General features: G+C 40.7%; 1 protein-coding gene across 3 annotated transcripts in view; it reads right to left on the bottom strand.

The window, feature by feature from the left end:
- Window positions 1-15,285, bottom strand: part of AK4 (adenylate kinase 4) — a 72,323-nt gene extending 57,038 nt beyond the window's left edge. Inside the window, exons 1-2 of one of the 3 annotated variants that reach the window (XM_039838492.1) lie at window positions 15,189-15,285; window positions 14,356-14,624 (exon numbers count right to left, since the gene is read on the bottom strand). In XM_039838492.1, coding sequence (XP_039694426.1) covers window positions 14,356-14,506 — 151 coding nt within the window. In that variant the 5' untranslated portion in view covers window positions 14,507-14,624; window positions 15,189-15,285. Of the gene's footprint in view, window positions 1-14,355; window positions 14,625-14,939; window positions 15,164-15,188 lie in introns of those variants that run through there. The other 2 variants (XM_039838494.1, XM_039838491.1) reach the window with 2 other exon arrangements.
- Between the last annotated feature and the right edge of the window lie 4,726 nt (window positions 15,286-20,011).

Genomic DNA, 20,011 nt, shown 5'->3' with positions numbered 1-20,011 from the left:
ATATACAGGTATAGCCTGCATAAACAAAGAGTCTTTGGGGTTCTTGATAATTTTTAAATTTAACATAACATCAGAAAAATGGCTGGTTAAAGAAATTATAGTATAGCTGTATAATAGAGTATATGATTATGTTTTAAAAAGATTGAGGTAGACTGTTGTGCGAATAGAAACCAACGTCTAAGTTTTTAAAAAGTGCAAAACAATGTATATCTGTATGTATTATCTTCTCAAGAAATTTTTAAAAATGGAATAAAACATTGAAATAGTATAAGGGCATTAAACTCACATTAAAGAACAGAATGTAATAGCATTGAAAAATACTTAATAATCAAATTATAATGTACACCTGATAATTATATAATTGTATTAACCAATGTTACTTCAGAAAACTTAATTTAAAAAAGAAAAATATTTAATGATACACTGTGAAATAAAGCAAACAATTTTCAAAATAGTAATATATAAAATATTACTGAAAAACAGTCTGGAAGGATATACTGCATATGAAAGTATCAATAGAATTTTTTCCTTGCAGTTAGTGGGATTACAAGTGATTATCTTCTTTCTCGGCTTTCTAAACTTTTGATAATTTACACATACTATTTCTATGATCAAAAAAACAAGGTAAGGGTTTAAATACACATGTACAAATGTATGTATATTGTTGATACTTAAAAAACTTAGTAAGTCAAAAAGTACACAAGTAATTGTAGCACCTATTAGCTACTTTCACACCAAGACATTGACTGGATATTTGTAAACTAAGTTTAACGTTCCTTTCTCCCCCTATGGTTCAAAAACTATTCTGGTTCTATTGTTTTATTGCTAATAACCTATCCCAAGGACAGTATATTTACTCAATGACTTGCATACAATGACATTCATAACAGCATTATTAAACAGCAAATAACCCAAATGTTCCAAACCAGAATCATCAGATACACTCTGTTATCAGATGATTCTGTTATCAGAATCATCAGTTCAACCCTAAGGCACATTCACCCAGGTACTCTGGCCAGTATCTTAGGACTCACTGTGGACTGCTTTCTCTCTACGCCTCGCAACCAGCTCATTCTGTCAGGTCAGCTCTGCTTTCATATAGATCCTAAAGCCCTTCATTTCTCTCCTTCGTCACTACCAGCTAGTCCAAGCCATGATCCACTCCCCTTATCCACACTGGTACCATTTTTATTTTTTTCACCTCGAGTCACTTCATACAGCATCCCAAGGGTCATCTTTTAGAAGGTAAATCCAAATGTCACCATTCCATTCAAAACACTCTGATAGCTTTCTAGTACCCTTAAATATTATCCAATTCTTCCCAAGACCCTCAAGGCTCTACTTGCTCATCTCTCTCACCTGACCTCCTTCCACATCCTCCCTTGTTTACTAGGCTCCAAAAATACTGCCGTTCTTTCTGTTCCTCAAACAAGCTGTACTTGTTCTCACCTTAGGGTCTCTGCACTTGCTTCTCTGTGAACAATGCTCCTAGATCATTACATGTTCATTCCTGTGGCTATTCACCTCCCAGAGAGGACTCCCCTAATCACACCACCTAGAAAAGCCCTCTTCACTAACTCACTACCATTTCATTTCCTTCATGACTATCTAATACTGTCCTGTTTATTTGGTTATCTTCTGTCCTCTCAACCTCCTCATCCCCTCACCTCCCTGTGGACTCATGCACCTCTGAGAACAAAGGGATATTTGAGTAGGTAGTCAAAAAATACCTGTGGAATGAATGGAATATTATATAGAAATTAAAAATGTTTTTAAGTAACTTTAAGAAAACAGAAAAATACTCATTATATATATATGTATGTATATGTATATATATGTATGTATATGTATATGTATATATATATGTATGTGTATATATATATGTATATGTATATATATGAATGTGGGAGGAGAAAAGTTATCAACTAACATAATCCCAAGTTAGTTTGTTGGGGGCAAAGACATAGTAAAGAAAAAAATAATATTGGAATTTTCAAGTGTCAGAGTGGTACTATGGGTAATTTTTATTGGCTTTTCAGTTTCTTCCAGAATTTCACATTTTCCATATTTTCTATAAGGCATGACTTCGATTAGAAAAAGCTACTTTTAAAAAAAAATGACCACACTGAAAGAATACTCAGATTCAACAGTGCATGTGGCTAAGGCAGACTTACTGTCATGGGACACCTTATTCCGATCACAAATAGTTCTCTACAAATGTGTGAAAACCCTCAGAGAAAGTAGGAAAAAAAATAAGGAGCTGGAGTGGACCTGTGGACAGAAGAGATGCCTCAAAATTGGTCAGGCCCCTTATCTGGCCTAAATCCTGAGTCTCATCAAACTAGAAAAAAAGTGGAAGAAAGTTTATTCCAGAAATCCTGTAATAAACCAATACCCTGTATGATATACACAAAGGTTAACTATATAAAGTTGTTTTAGATACACTGTTGAACTCTCTCTCTCAAATCTCTCTAATACAACTTCTTAATCCTCCAACTCTCAGAAGTTTTCACTCTTACAGAAGACACACATTTACACTTAATGAGTACCCAAAAAGAAAAAGAAAAAAGAAAAAAACCTGAGCCCTCTGAACTAGGTCATCCTTTCAGAGAGGGTCAGCCCATAGTCTAATTCAAAATGCTAGTCCCATCTGCAAACCCCAGCAAAAGCTGCAGTTAATATTAATTAAGAGCAGAAACAGGTTTGTTCTTGAACATCTCTTCTCTGTCAAGTCCAGGATACTTCCAAATGGAAATCTGCCAACTTTCCTGCACTTGAGATAAATCCAGTATAGAAAATTTGTGGTTTTTAAAAATAACAGTTTGTCCAACCCTTAACACAAGATGCTCTCACATCCTTCAAAGGGAGGTTTCAGTCACTCATGACTCAACAAAAGAAGCTATCACTGAATATAAAAAGTTCTATGGGACATACTGAGTCTGTGTGTGTGTGTGTGAGTGGGCACAAGTGCACGCACACACACACAAGCTAATATTCCTTATGACAGAGTTTAAGACTCGGCTCCTGTCAATCCAAGAGACACTCCCTTCTGTTTACTCATGCAATGTGCTAAAGAAAATGTGAGCCAAAGGTTTGGGGCTGGGTCTTCAAATAAGGTATTTGATAAGTCTCAGCCTGCACTGCTCCAAGCAGACTAGGCAGAGTCAATGGGTAACAATTATCATAAGGCTAATCTCAAATCCTTAGGGGAATAGAATTTGCCACAGCGAAATGTGCCTCTCTGAGATAGTGATTATTTTAGGCTGGTTAATTTTAAGAAACAACAGACCTGAGAGTTCTGAAAACCATGTAGAAGTTACCCTTTGTAAAGAACATTTACATTTATAAGGGTGTTTCCCTCACTGTACCAGGCCTGCCTCCACTAACAGTGGAGAGGTATGGTCTTAAATCTGCAGAGCAACCTTACCCAGTTTACTGTGCTTTTCCTGGTAACCTTCCATAACTGACTCTCCACTCCCAGTAACTTCTTTCATCTTTAGCTGAAGGTGGTACTTAAGATGATGTTCTGCCATTTTGGCCAGTTATTCAGTCTTCCTGGGTCTCCCCCAGGTATATGGGAGGTATCCATGTTATTGAACTTTTGTTTTTCTCCTATGAATATGTCTCATGTCAATACTATTATTAGACCAGCCAAAAGAACTTTGAAGGGTGGAGGAAAATTTTCCTCCCCCAAACATAGCAAGCCAGGCAGGAGGCAGGTATTCTCACCCTATCAGCCACCCTGAACTCTATCTATGGGTTGGGTGGAAGTTAGATGTGGCAAGCTAACTTTAGATTGGCAGGAGAAAATATTGGTGAAATTAGTTTCCTGGTAAAGCTCTCATTTGAATACTCTTGTTTTCTATTGATCCTGTTCCTCCAAGAGATGGTAAAACCAGGGCCCCCATGGTTGTTACCACTGGAGTGATGTGAAATCTGGCATCGCCCCAGCAGCAGGCGGGTCCTCGGTTCTTCCCTGCCGACACAGTAAATTACAGGTCAGTGAGATTTAGAAAAAGTAGAATTATTGAAAGTATATTTTAGAAGGAGAGAGGCCATGCTAAGAAAAGCTGCAGCCCCATGGAATTTGGGAGGGGAGAAGATGAAAAATAGAGTATGCTCCAAGGCAGGAGCGGGTTATCAATGAAGAGATGTAACAATGCAAAAGTAGGAAGGTCTGTTTATGTTTGGGCTGTGCAATCCTACTACTGGGTATTTACCCCAAAGACTTGAAAGCCCGTATCCAAAAAGATATTTGCACACCGATGTTCATAGCAGCATTATTCACAGTGGCCAGGACATGGAAGCAACCAAAGTATCCTATGATAGATGATTGGCTAAAGAAGCTGTGGCACATATATACGACAGAATATTACTCAGCCATAAGAAGAGATGAAATACTGTCATTTGTAACAACACGATGGACCTTGAGATAATAATGCTGAGGGAAATAAGCCAGACTGAAAAAGTAGAAAATCACATGAAATCATTTATGTGTGGAATATAAACCTAAAAGCAACAAATGAACAGGACAAACAGAGACTCAGGACATGGACAATGGACTAGTGGTTACCAGAGTGTAGGGGGTGGGGAGGAGGGAGGCAGACAGGGTAAGGGCTCAATATAGTGGGGTTAGGGAGAGCAAAGTGTGTAAAGGGGATCAACTGGGAAACTGGACTTTGGGTGGTAATCATAATATAAATATTAGATGTCAAATTATAATGTACACCTGAAAATTATATAATTGTATTAACCAATGTTACCCCAATAAACTTAAAAAAAAAAAAACACAAGCCAAAACCAGGAAAAAAATCTACATCTGGAAAAAAAAAAAATATATACATACACACACACACACACACACACAATACATATATATACACATTATATATATGTATATATATATATTTGGGCTGTGATGGGAGAGTACAAGGGTAGTGCTAGATGACTGACATGTGAGGTCACCTTGACTGACAGTTGGCTGCAGTGTAACATTTTGCCTAGTGTGCATGTGCTCACCTAGAATTTATTCTGTTATAATTAGATTCATGAACGTCCAGGTATATGTATGATATTATAATGATGGTATAATGAGGCTGAGGTTATGGGCAGATTGGGTAGTACTTTCTGCACAGGTATTTGTGGCTGGTTTAAGCTAGCGGTTTTCATGGCCTTTGTGCCTTAGGATTTGGGGTAGTTCATAACTGTAAAAGGGGTGTTTTAAGGAAGTCCTTAAGGGAGGTTTCTATGGTTGCAGAGCTAGGCCTTCGCTCCTGTTGTTCATAACTATCTAACTACCTAACAGTTTTACTTTTTAGTTGTTAAGAATAACTAACTACCTAACAGTTTTATTTTTGTACCAGCTAGCAGCGGTCCCCAACTTTTTTGGCACCAGGGACCGGTGCTCCTATGAGAATCTAATGCCTGATGATCTGAGGTGGACTGAGGTGGTGATGCTAGCCCTGGGGAGCGGCTTCAAATACAGATGAAGCTTCACTCGCTCACTCACCATTCACCTCCTGCTTTGTGGCCCGGTTCCTACCAGGTAACGGACCGGGGCTAGAGGATGCACATTCATCTGGTGGGCAGAGGAATAGGCTGTGGATCTTAAGATAAGGAATAAAAAACTTTTTTACAGGTTTATTACTTAACATAATGATTACACACCACACTTGGGGTCACACAGTGAAGTCCTAGGTAGTGAGTGACTGAGAGACACTGTGCTTATGGTCCTGGATTTTGCTTTTATTGGGGTTGAGAGTGGGAGCCTAAGGATTCCTGGGCTCACTCTTTAATGGTTAATTGAAAACATAAGAGCAAAAATTTAAAGCTCCAGAAAAGAAAACCAAGCCAAATGGTAGGTTATTGAAATCAACCAAGAGCTCCAAAATAATGGCACCTCAGTTGCGGGAGGAAATCGGGCTCCACATCTAGTCCTATGGCTCTAAATTTTTACTTAATGGTGAAGTTATACTACTCTGTTCAAAGCAGAGAAAACATATGGTTCTCTGTTTTGGAACCACTGTTTCTAACTCTGGGAGTGAACTTTGGGATCTTGTGAGGGCTGAATCCTTTGCACTCTCTTGTGGTCACCTCTTGCTTCCTTGGTTAAACCATAAAAGACTTATGGTTTGAGTCACTGTTGAGATTATTAGATTCTACCATCAATGGCCAGACAATAAATCATTGAATTGGAAAAACTTCTACATTAGAAAATTTTTAGAGAGCTCTCATCATAAACAGCTGTTTCACTGGTACTTATGGAGGACCAAATTAAAAAGTGAATATAAAGAAATGGCTAGCCTCCTTGATTTGAGTACTCATTCTAATAATCCTTTTTTGTAAGTGGATTGCTCTATGATGTCATTTAGGTGAGAATAGGAAAGCCCACCTACCCTATTTATCTCAAAGGGCTTGTAAATAATGGCCTTAGGAAACCAAAGTCCTTCTAAGAGGAACTTCCATTTCCTTCCCTGTGGCCTTTGAGATGTAAATACCTGATCTTCTCCAGGAGCTCTTATCTAGACCATCTTTTTTTAAATGCACATTTCAGGAAGGGGATTCTTATCAAAAGAAAAAAGTGGGGGAGGTCATTTAAATAGATCCCACTTCTTTTATGGAAGCCATGAGGTCTCTACATCAGTTTGTACGTTCATGTGTATGGATACATACGTATTATATATTGTATGGTACTTTCTACATCCAGATGGTATTGCTCATTTGTAAAAGAACTCTAACTGGCTTAAAAACAAATAAGCACATATATACATATATACATATATGTATATATATGTGTGTGTGTGTATACATATATGTATATATGTGTTTGTGTGTGTGTGTGTATATATATGTATATCTTAAGGATTGGCTATTCTAAAATTCTCAAAAATACAGAAACTAACCCAAATCCTTTTTAGGTTCACATGATTTGGGGAAATATTCGGAACTAAAGCTAATTTAAGTCTATTGGTTTAATTAAAACGGATGTATTTAAAATAGTTATCAGCATTAAATATAATACTTTTATTCAAACTAGGCTTATAAACTTGTCAGCAAAAAAAAAATTGAAATGATGGCTGACTTGGTAGAACATTTCGTGAAGTTTTTGTGGGTAACCTAAACATAATGATTGAGAACAAGTAAAATAGATGTAGGTGGGATAAAAAGTTTGTAGGTGAACTTTTCAGCAATATTTATGTTTTATATGTCTACTTAAATAGTTTCTCGAAATCTTTTGATAATTTGAAACCTCAGAGTTTTACTAAGTTAAATTAAATGATGGAAATTATTGAATATCTAGATCATTTCCAAATAAAACACTGAAATATTAATTAAGTCCATCTATTTTTTACGGAGGCTCTTTTTACAGAGAAACTGAAAGATAATTTGGGGTTTGCTACTAAATGCCTTGTGTCACATTGAAAGACTGTACTGTTAAAAAGGGCACGTTTCTTGAAATTGTGAAATGTATTTGCCAGTAAAAAAGGCTATTTAGAGAAGTTATGAAATGTATTCATAAATTTGCCAATCAAAAGAATGCTATTTGCTTACTTAGTTTTCATTAGAAATTAAGATCTTTAAAGGTTAAAAATCCCAATGTAAGTAATTAAAACTATTAAGAATAATAAGGGAAACAACTTTGAATGCAAGGAAAGTAAGATATATGTTTTCAGAAAAAAAAAAAAAGCGGGGGCAGGGTTGAGCTATGAACTATAGGGATGCATTTTTGGTAAGGGAAATGAGAGTAACTTTGTCTGCACTAGAGCATGTGGTTATAAAGGGCAAAACTAAAGGTTTACAAAAAGTTAGAGAAAGAAAACTTTACCTTATGTAATTAAACTGACTACAGTTGAACTGCTGTAATAAGGGTCTTAAAAATTAAGCTTTAATATCAATGGTATACCTTTGTAAAGCTGAAACTTAATTTTCTTTCATCTGCTAAAAGAAAAAAGTTTTCTTAGACTGTTAGTCTCTTCCTTATAAGAGATTGTAAAAGGTTTTTTCTTTTCAAATAATCTGTTGAGAAAGCAAATATGCTGTTATATCAAATTAATTTTGTTTTATGTTGTCTTAATCATTCTTGAATACTTAAGAAAACTGAATCTTCTCAATAGTAAGAGCTAGGTTTTGCTAACAATTATGTAATCTTCTGTTATTTCTCTTTGAAATCTTATATCGTCACTTTTGTTAAATGAATTATTGTTCTATTATGACCTATTGTCCTACTCAGTTAATGTTTTAAAATCTTTTGATATTTCTTGACAAGTTTCCCAAAATTTAAATTTTAAACCGAGTCTTTTTCCTAACCTAAAATAACTTTGAGAGTTTTCTAACAGGGCCCTTGAAATACTTCAAAGGATATCCTTCTCCTATTAAAGGGGCATATTAAACTAATTAGGCTTATTTGCTGTGTTGAATTGCATGGGAATCACTATCAAATAAATGATAAACTCCTAGGGTATACTGTATGGGCAAATAATATCTGTAAATTAAATGAATACTCAGGGCTGTGGAAACCCAAGACAGCTGCTTGGTTTCAAGGCTCCTGGGTAAACCTCCTTTTCAGTTTTTGCATTCCTTCATCTACTATAGTGCAATTAAGCTAGACTTCACTCTACTGCCATTTAGTATGGGTTATCAACATGGTCTTGTTGTATGTTTTCCAAATGGGTTGAAGTTTCCCCCACCTCCCCACACCCCCATCGCTGCCTGCTGCAAGGCTGATGCCCTCACAATGGCAAAGAAACTGTTAGAAAATGTGTTTCCCATTTAGGGTACACCTTCTACACTCTCCAGTGACCAAGGCACCCACTCCACTGGCCAAACACATGAGCCTTGATGCAGGCCTTAAAAACTTCTTGGAATTACCATTATCATCTTCAATCATCAGGCGAGGTCAGAAGAACTTATGGAAAAACTGGACTCTAACAGAAAAAGTCTTAATTATATGAGATTGAATGAACTGATAAAGATGATTATAATTTTTATGACTTTTTGTTTGAAATATTACTGATTTTTAAAATCTTTTGTTTTCCAGTTATAAGGAAACTTGTTTCTCTTAAACTAGCTGCGACTTAGAGAAATTGGGTAAATTATACCTTTGTGAGCAGGATTGAAATATTTATCTTTTTATCCCTACCTGACCCCTCCAGACTTAGTCACTCTTAGTGACTAATCTTCTTTTCATGGCAATAATAGTTATTTGTGTAAGTTCAATAAGAATCTATACTCCATGTAACAAGACACAACTGGAGACATTGGTTGCATTACCGAAGCTTTGCATTTGGAATGTCATATTTGAGAGAGGCATGCTCAGACCCAGCAATAACCAGACAGCTTTATGGAACTAGGATTGACTTTGGGAGCCAATAAAAAGCCTCTTGAAAATAACGGTCTGATATCTTGGCTTACAGGTGGGTAAAGATCACTTTCTGGCAGGTGAAAGATCTTCAAGATATTTTGGGGACCTCGAGAAGAATTCACCCAAATCTATAGGCACTATAGGTAAAGTCTAAAGGCAGGCCCTTGGTTTGACTTTTCTGGCTTCAAGAGGCTTAAAAGTTCGATCTGGAGACTCTTCATAAAAACCTTCAGCAAAGCAGATTTAAAAGAGCATATATGGTTAATTACTATTCTTGTTAAACTTACACAAATAAATAGGCCAAATTTATCAAAACTAGACTTATTTTGCAAATAAATTAGTTTTAATTTGGTTATCTTTGGTAAAAATGAGGGTGATTTTAGAGGGAAAAAATATGTTTCAGTAATACATCTTTGTGGATATTAGATTCTAGTACTGTTCGCTGTCTTTTGAGGTTTTGTTTCTATCCTGAATTCTTCTGGTTTCCTCAAATATTTCACTGATCTCTCCAAACTAATATTTCTAATTTTCGCCTATCGTCTCACTTGGAACTATTGAAAACTAAAACTGTCTTTTCTTGAAGCTCTGCAAACGGCAACTAGACTTAATATAAACTTAAGAGAAATTGCCACAACAGCTCATGCTTAGAAAATCTCCATGCCTGATGTAAGCCTCTAAAAGTTTGCCTGAACACCTGATGACATCTTCAGAGACAGTTCAAACTGCAAAAGAAGCTCTGAGCCTGACATCTAGAAATCTTGACTGACTGTCCCCTTGGCTCAGAAACTGATTTATAATTTGTTCCAATCATTTACCTTTGTTTTCCTTTTGTTTCCAGAGATGTCTCTTACTTATTACCAGATTGCTTGCACAATATAGGCCTAACCTTGGGAGCTTACCTGCAAGACCACCTCCTGAAATAAGACATAACTATTTAACTGAACTGACTTATTCTGGTTTAATAAGATATGGAAAAATCTAGTCAGTATTATTTCTAGAATGCGAAGCTTCTTACCTGAACTTTCAAAAGAAGTGCTGAAGGGGAGCAGAGTTTGCCACCCAAAAATATGCCTCTTTGGGATATCGGATATCAATTATTTTAGGTTAGTTAATTTTAAGAAACAGCAGACCTGGAAGAAGCTCTGAAAACCAAGAAGTTACGCTTTGTAAAAGGACATTTACATTTGTAAGGGACATCTCCATTTGTAAGGGTGTTTCCCTCACCATACCAGGCCTACCTTTACTATCAAAGAAGATTAGAATTTAAATCTGCATAACAATTTTATCCTTGTTTATTGGGCTGTTCCTGGGAACCTCCCATAACTGAGGCTCCACCCCCAATATCTAGTGTCTTTAGCTAAGGTCAAATTTAAGGTGATGGTTTCTGCCATTTTGGCAAGTTACTTGGTTTTCCTAGGTCTCTCCCATGTATACAAGAGGTATACATACATGTCATTAAACTTTTAATGTTTTTCACCTGTTAATCTATATCATGTCAATTTGATTGTTAGACCAGCCAGAAGTACCTAGAGGGTGTTAAAGAGAAAACCACACACCCAAAATGGCATCAATGGTGCTAAACACTCGTGATACCAAACCTAAATTGAATACCTGACCTAATTGCAATTTCGACCTCTCTGGAAACATAATCTTAAAAATTCTGGACTTTTCTGGTCAGCACTAATGAAGTAATCTGTCATGTGGGCCCTCTCTATCCCTCATAGAAAAAGCAATCTCAGTTATAAAAAACAATCACAGGGATGTAAACTATAGCATAGGGAATATAGTCAATATTGTAATAACAACGCATGGGTACTAGGCTTAGCAGAGTGTCAGTTTGTAGGGTATATAAATGTCTAATCACTATTTTGTACACATGAAACTAACATATTGTATGTCAACTATAACCGGAAAATAAATTAATTTTTTAAAAAATCATTCTCTTTGTAATAAAGACTAATATAGGAATAAAAAAATTTTTAAAAGGCACTTTACAAGATAAAACCTTTCCCGTTCTCCCCACTTTCTCTCAAAAAAGATGTCTGGGCCCAAAATAATCTTTTTTGTTGTTGTTAATAATGCCTTGGCCTACCCACCCTTCTTCCTATAAAATCTTCTATATTGGACAACCCTTCTGAATGCCCTTCTAGTTGCTAGATAGGATGCTGCCCAAATGATGAACTGCTTAATAAAGCCAACTGGATGTTCAAATTTACTCAGTTGAATTTTGTTTTTCAGCAAGAAATAAGAGGAAATTTTTCCCTCCCCAAAAATAGTTAAGCACAAACTTTTGCCATGAACCAGAACTAATTAAACAGAATGGATTTGATCACTGGAGAATGTCTGACTTTTTCAGGGGAAGATGTAAATAGAATTCCTGACCCATGCCTTTAACGCAGACCAGCCAAACTCCTTTTATGCATTATTTACTTGCCAGATAGATCCCTGTCTCTTTAAGTCTCTCAGTGGAAAATGGAACATGGTGACGGCAGAAGGGACATGGGGCACAAGGTATCTTAAATACTGCTATAGCCCCCAGCACCTAGAACACTGACATATAGCAGGTACTCATTAAAATATCTATTCAATGAATCAGACATTTGCTGCACTGTTATAACTGTTATGTGACAGCAGCAACAAAATCAAAAAGCTATATGCAGAGGAAAGAGACGAATTTTGCGGAGGAAGAGAAGATTTACCAGAAGCAAAGAGTAGCCTTTGCAGGGAGAAGCAGCTTTTCACCAGGCAGAGGCTGCAGAAAAGCCATGTGGACAGAAGTATGCCCTAACAAAGGTTGGAGCAGATGGCCTGAGATACTTTCCAATTCAAATTCCTACCAAGGTTTTATTTCTTGGGGTTTTGTTGTGCTTCATCATCTCCTTCAAACCTTCAACTTTTATAAAGGGGTACGTATACAGGGGTTGTTGTGCTTCTCTGCCAGGAAATTAGCTAAAAGTAAACAGCAGGTAACAGAAAATTACTGTGGAATGTTTTCTTATTTACCAAGCAGTGAGCCTTTAAGACTCTTAGACATTCTGAGAGAAAAATAATCCGAGTACACCCTCCAAAAATCCACTAGAAATGACCCAGCTTAAAAATAAATTGTTGTTCTTTATTTTTCTTCTTGTTTCCCTGATAAACAATTTTTAAATGGGTTGATGCAAAAACTACTTCATTCCCAACAGAAAAAAGAAAATCTAAACATTTCACAGTCACTTCTTATTCAAGGGAGAAATACTGGGGAAGGGAGGAATAAAGGAATTTAAAGAGAACGGAAACTAAAATTCAGAACAAAAGAAAGCTAAAATAAAAAAACGAAATGAGACTAAGGGAAAAAGAGCAAGTGGAAAAATTTCTAAACCTCTCAGAAAAAGCATAAACTGGCCGCTTCCCATCATATTCTATTTAAAAATGGAAAAGACCACTAATCCAGTCCCAGGATGGACGATGTGAAGCCTTTCAGGCCAGAAGGAAACAAGTCACTAAGTCAGGTATAGAGAATGCTAAGAAGTGGACTGAATCCCACTCTAGCGTTTCCTCCCCTCACTGTGCCACCATCTCCCTACCATGGACAAGGCCGACCTCATCCCTACACCCTTAAGCTGAGAGCCAGCCCCGCTTCTCACACTGCTCTCACTGCAAACTGCATCCCAAACACTAAAAGAATAAAATACGTTTGAATGCGCTATTAAAATTAAAATAGACCTAACTGAGGTAACAATACCCGCCAGAGAAAATTCTAGCGGCAACCTGGTACACAGAACTCTTCCTTCAGAGATGAGCGTGGGGGTAGGGTGGGGAGAGTATTCTTGAAAATCAAAGTAAAAGCTTGCTTTCACACCCTGCTTATGAGACCAGGAATAAAACTCTGCCTTTGAGATACTTGATTCCTAGCTTTTGAGCCTTCCGTATTCCAGCAGTCCACCCACCTCTTCCAACTAATCTGTGCTTCAGTAATGAAGATCCCTAGATAATTAACCCCTAACAGCTAATAACTCCCTTGGACACCAAGAACAGTAACGATAGTAAAACACCGCCGTTTGCAATAACAAGTTTTCATAAAGGAGTTGCTAATTATGAGCATCTGCATCCCAGAAGGGTTATGTACCTTGCAGCAGCACAAGTTACTTTTCGCCTTTTAATGCCCATTCATTAGGAACTGGTGTGAAAGTGGGGTGGAAGCAAAGGGGGAAGGGCCGTCCTGATAGACTATGAGATCAGGCGATCTATATCCCCAGATTCACCACGCAAGCCAAGGGAAGCATTCTCAAGAAGACATTTTCCAGGGAAGCTGGATTTAAAATGTAATTTATCAGATCAAGTCTCCTATTAGTCTCGTAACGGCCAGGCCCCGGCTTGGGGAGGAGGGGGAGCTCGTGGTGAGAGTTTACCTTAGAAGGCAGCAGCGAACAGACAGGCCTTTCAGAGCCACCCAGGGCTCTGCCGGGAGGCCCTAGGCGGCGCGGGGGGCTGGAACCGCGCGCGGCTGCGAGCCCCGCGGCGCCACAGGTTCCCCAGCGCGCAGCGGGGCCGGACTCCCACAGGTGGGCGGCGCTCGGCCTGGGGGCTGCAGCGAGAGGAGAGGGTGCCGGGGTTGACCCGAGACGCGGGGGAGGGGGCGGCCTTGCCTTAAGGAAGCAAGGCGAGGGGGGAGCTTGGCGTTGTCAGCTGCTTGGTTCTCGCTCCCTCAGCTGGGTGGTTACCGGCTTTTCCCCAAGACAGGAGGAGCCGGGGCGGGGAGAGGAGCCCCGTGCACCTCCCACCCTCCTCCCAGTGAGCCTTGGCCTGCTCCCCGGGCGCGGTTAAGCCGCACGGCCGCGGGCCACCGGCTGCATGCACCCCGGCACGTAGGAGCCTGCACAACCACAGGCGGGAGGGGGGAGGGCGCGCCCGGGGGCCGAGCAGACCTGGCCCCTCTCCGGCCGTTCGTGCCCCCGGCCTAACTAGATCCCGCTTCGGTTCACCCCCACCCCTCGCCCCTGTAGCCCCCTCACCCGTGTTGGCCTTGATGTTCTCCCGCAAGAAGTGGCCGCTGGAGAGATGCTGGAGGCCAAAGTTCTGGGCGATCCTCTGGCACACAGTGCCCTTCCCCGAACCTGGCGGCCCAAGGATGACCGCGCGCAGGAGTTTGGAAGCCATTGCCATCGCGAGGAGTGGGGCGGCTAAACCGGCAACCCGGACAGCGGGCTCGGAGAAGCCCTGGGAACTTTGTTTCTTCTGCCCCTTGACACCCTTCGCTCCCGCGGGGACTCGGCGGCCGCCCCTGCAGGGGAAGGAGAGACTTTTGAGACAGCCCCTCCCCTCAGCCCCGCGGCGGGGCGGCTCGAAGGCGGAGTAAGGCGCCACGCTGCACCTCCCCGCCCTCCTCGTCCCCACGCCGCGAGCCTGGAGAAGTCCTGCGCCCCCGCGCCTGGCGTGGTCAGCCTTCGCGGCTCAGAGATCGGCCGGCCAGTCCCACCTCGATCCCTCGCTCTATCTCGCTCCCCACGCCGCGTCCTCCTGGGGTCCGGCGGCCCGGCATCCCCACGCTAGTACCCATCAAGAGGGGAAGCCGGATCCGCAGTGACTTAAAGCGCACCTCGCGCTGCCCCACGCAGCGGGCGACCTGGGAGCGGAGCCCCTGCCCGGATCCTCGCACGTGGGCAACGTTTAGTCGGCGCCTCGGCCCCTCCCCAGCGGCTGTCACATCCCTCGGAGTCACAGCGGCCGCTGCTGCCCGCGCGGACCGCCCAGCGCCCACCTCCGCGGAGGGTTGACGGATGCGCTCCCCCGCGGCGACGAGCCTGAGTCCGGCGCCTGTCCACCCAAAGCAGTCACGTAAACACACCTCGGCTGGGACGCGGCGCTCAGACAGGCTTCCAGCCCAGATCCCGCTGGGCGGTGCCCGCTCCACCCGCCCCCACTCCGAGCCCTGGCCGGCCGCGGGGGACTCGCGCCTTACGTAAGCCTGGTAGACAAGCTTCGCGCGATGCGCGGACCTGTGCCCGCTCCGCTGCCTGCTGCCCGCTGCCCTGCTCCCACTGCGTCTTCCTGTGCTCCCCTAAGACTCAGTGGGGGCTGTGAGAGGCAAAGGGAGATGAAGAAGACGCAAGGGACAGAAATCCTTTTTGGAGGGTCGCTTAGGGACCTTATCTACTACTTAAGGGGAAAAAGACTTGTTGAGCGCCTACTGTGCGTCAAGTTCGGGACTTGATTTCCTTATGCAACGACTGTACCTGGTATTCACAGATGAGGAAAGGAAGCTTGGAATGAGGCCATTTATTCATTGATTCATTCATTCAACAAACGTTTATTGAGCGCACACTATGTGCCTGGCGCTGGTTTTGGTTCTTGGCATATAGCTGTGAACCGGAGACAGAATCCTGCCCTCGTGGAAGTCACATGGCAGCGAGAGTTTTGAACGCTCCTCTACCCGGACACCAATGCCCAGGCTTCTTAGGAAAGAGGGAAGGAGTGGAAGATTAATCACCCGCGCTCGGGATCTAATAGCCAACTGATTCCAGGACTTCAGGGCACAGCTGTTGGCACTGCACTTAAAACTCACCAAGTCCAAATGGTGCTATCTCCTTTCTCCTTTTCCCTGCATATCCCAATTCATATCATCTTAAATCTGTTCACACTGTACACGTAGCCTTCGTTTCCCACTGGTACTAAAGTGGTAACCGTCTGCCCATAATTCCTCTGCTTCTGCCAGTCCATCCTCCATGTGGCTGGCAGAGATATTGTTAAAATGCAAATCAATTTCTACTATTTCCCCACCTCAGATATTATTGTCACTTCAGGATAAAGTAAAAAATCTTTAGCAGAGGCACACAGGTGCCTTCCATAAACTTTGCATTCCACTAGCTCCCCTTCTCTGTCCGCCCTCCTTCCACAGGCCTCCTGCCTGTGGAAAATCCATTGCAGAGTTCTGAGTGCCGCCACCCCTGGCTCACAGATGGGAGGGACGGTGTGGAGAAAAGCCTCCTCTGGATTTCTGGCTGCTGTGAATTGGGGGTCTGAGGGTGGGGGAAAGAGCCTGGCACATAGCCCTTGTCCTCCACTGCCTGCACACACACAGACAGTGTCTAGTCTCTGGCTATCTAGGAGCATGGCTGGGCCACAAATGCCGGGCAGCATTTGTTCCGTAGGCTCATTCCCCTGTCAAAATACCTGAGCTGTAGACCTCAGGAGGTTGTTACACTGAGGCCCTTCAGCCCTTCACCTGGGAACAAAGACAAGAGCTTGGGCTGGAAGGTGGCTTAAATCTCTTCCTCTTCTTTCTGCTACATGCCTTGTAATATATAGCAGATACTTTGTGCTGGTTCTCAAACCTGAAAATGCCTCAGAATCACTCCAAGGGTTTATTAAAACATGTTGAGTGCCACCCTCCACAATTTCTGATTCTGTGGGTCTGAGGTGAGCATTTCTAACAAGTTCCCAGGTAATGCTGAAGCTGCTGATCTAGAGACCACACTTTGAAAACCACTGCTCTAGTGAAATAAGCATCGAGACACAGGAGATGTGTGGTCTCCTGTTTCCTCTGCCTGCTGTGGGATCTTAGGCCCTAACCTCTCCCCTTTTAAAATGAGATTGGATTTAGTACATCCCCAAAGTCCCTTTGTATCTACCAAGAAGTGATTCCCTAAGTTCCCAGAAGAAATACAGCTTCTAGCCTCCACAAAACCTAAATAAACTATATTACCCAGTTCTTTAGCCTACTTTTGAAATATCTTTACCAACAGCATCTTATAGTATCATGAAGGAGAATTGGCCACTCACACAGTCCTTTGTGCTTTAGGAGCTTAGGAGCTTATATTATGAAACAGAAAAAGGAGTTGTGACATGCATAAACTCATTAGAGAAACTCACTCAAGAATGGAACCTAGAATTTCACAAAATAGCATGCAAGGGATATTCCCTGTGCACGGCCACATTAGGGTCCCACAGCTCACTGCTGATTGGAAGCAGTAGGACTGGAAGAAATGTGTTTTGGAGTCAAACGCCTGGAATCAAATGGCAACAATACCATTCACTAAGTCTGCGAGCCTCTTGACCTCTGCTACCCTTAGTTTGACTATCTATAAAAGGGAGATAATACTTATCTCACAGGCTTGTGGTGAGGCTGAAATAAGAAAATGCGTACAAAGGATTTACCACAGTACTGGACATATAATAAGTATTTCCTCATGAACATCGTCATCATTATTAAACATGGGACAATTATTTAGTCTCTCTGATCTCAGTTCCCAAATCGTGAGGAATAAATGAGCTAATGTGACAAAGAAACTAGCAGGCTCCCTGGACCTTGGTAGATACTCCGTAAATGGTAGCTATCTTATCACATACACACATGTAATCTACTCTTTCCTATTTTCTTAGCCTAGGTTTTTAAACCCATTTATAATATTTTTCGCAGTCTACAAAAGAATATACATCTATGTGTTTGTCTCCCATGTAGACAAACTGTAAACTTTGAGGGCAAAGGCCAAATTTTATTCATTTTTCTATTCTCAAAAATATTTGGCACTTTGCCTGTAATAAGTACTCTGTAATGGTTGGCAAGTCTCCTTTCCAACATACTTAACATCAAGCCATTTTGCATCTCTGCAACTTCACTAGATGGTAATATAAAATCTACATTTGATCACATTTTACACGTTCTTTCATCAGATTCTCACAAGTTTGCAAAGAAGGTAATGTTCTCGTTCCTATTTTACAGATGAGAAAAAGAAGGTTCTGAAAGGTTCAGTGAACTGCCCAAGGTCACAGAGTTAGTCAATAGTGCAGCATGAACGCAAACCCAGATTTTCTCATTCCCAGCATAGCACTCTTGTTTATTAAACTTCAGCCATTTCCATACTACTTTCACAATTTGTCATAACCTTGTCTCACTTCGGCTGTTATCTGCTTATCATGTTTCTTAATATCGATTCAATTTGTTTAAATAATTTATTTGAAAAAAACTATATATAACTCACTAACCATAAATAAAAAGATACACTAAAATAAGTACAAGAAAAATAAGGTTACCATATTCCAGCTGGTAACACGTTGAGTTTCTGAGTTTAATCTTTGTTTAAAACAAAACGTAAGAGGGTTGTTTACCGAGTGTTAGAGAGGTGTTTAAGACATATGGCATCTAGGTAAAACTTTCTATTCATCTGTAATTGCACAGCTCAAAATTAAATTAGAAAGGAAATATTTTTTAATATTCAGTTTAATATTATTAAAATCATCTCCATTACCACATCAAATTATCTCTTGCATCATCAGTGATACAAGTCGCATGCTCTAATGTACCTTGAATGTAATGTACCTTTGAAATGTAATTTAACTCAGCAGCATTTTTTAATGTTGTGATCACCCCAACCATAGGTCATAGATATGATACTGACCCCACCTCAAGTTAAACCCCCATTCTTCTAGCTATTACCTCTTGGTCATTGTCTTTCTATTGTAATTTTAGAATTACTTCTGCTATATTTGATGGAAACTGTAGGATCTTTGAACACAGTGGCTTCATCTTTTTCATCATGGTCCCTCCTCATCTGTTATAATAGAGTCTAGACATGGAGAGCAAATATTACTGAATGACTGACTCACTGCTGAATGAGTGAGTGGAAAAGTTATTTTTCTCTTTGTTTTCTGTGAAGCTTCTCTCAATAGACAGAAGAAGGGCTAATGACTTGGACGTGCCAAGATCCAGAAAAGAAAGCTGGAAAATAATAGGAAGAAGAAACAAGATATCAGTCCCATGTGCCTGGCTCTTTTCTCCCTGTAGCCATTCATTAAATACTCAAGAAGCCAAAGGTTGCATTGAGAGAATAACAAATGACATTATTTGAGAAAATAGGGTGTTCTCACAAGTGAAAGAAACATCTTATCCCCAAATTTACTAGCCCACATGACTATTAACCTAAAGCATCTTAATAGTTATTGCAAAGAGGCAGCAGCATTTATTTTACAAGCCTGCTTTCTCAGACAGAAAAGAAGAGAAAGAAGCCCCCAAACAGTTAAAGAACTGGAAGGAATGAAATCAACATTCTTTGTATTTACCTGGCAAGACCCATTATTCTCCATGAGCAACAGACTATTTACAAATCAGTCCTGGAATAACAGTCTATGATAGAGGTGCTCTCTCGGGAGATGAAGATATCGAACTCCCACTCTTCGTCTTTTCACTGGAAAACACTAGAAAACAAAATAACAATGTGTTATGCTTTACCTTCAAATATAATGATAGAATAATGATATCTTGCTCTGAACTTTGCTCTGATCTATACGTCTGATAGTGGGGATGGACAAGACTGTGTCATTCTCACCCTTCACCTCACCTTTCTAACCACGATCAACAACAGAATTCCTTTTAGAAGTTACCTTGGGGTTAGTAGGCACGTCTGGAGATCAGATGCCTTTGGGTGTGTCTTTCCTTTGTGCAAAGTTACCTGCCAGTGGAAGTGCAACTTTCTTCCTGCTCCAACTGGATGAAGGAACTAAAATTGGATATTGAGTTTATTCTACTCAAGTCTAGCTCATCAAGTCTGAGTGAGTAAAGGGAATCCCACTTATGGAGGCCTTCTAAGTTTGGTCTTCTGATAAGAACAGCAAAGATTATAATTAACATTTATCGAGTGTCTACTATGTGCCAGACCAGCGTACTTGCTTGCT

The sequence above is a fragment of the Pteropus medius genome, unplaced genomic scaffold, assembly GCF_902729225.1.
Source record: "Pteropus medius unplaced genomic scaffold, Ma_sr-lr_union100, whole genome shotgun sequence".
NCBI lineage: Eukaryota > Metazoa > Chordata > Mammalia > Chiroptera > Pteropodidae > Pteropus > Pteropus medius.
The sequence above is the reverse complement of the archived record's forward strand: the minus strand, read 5'-3'. Positions and strand labels throughout refer to the sequence as shown.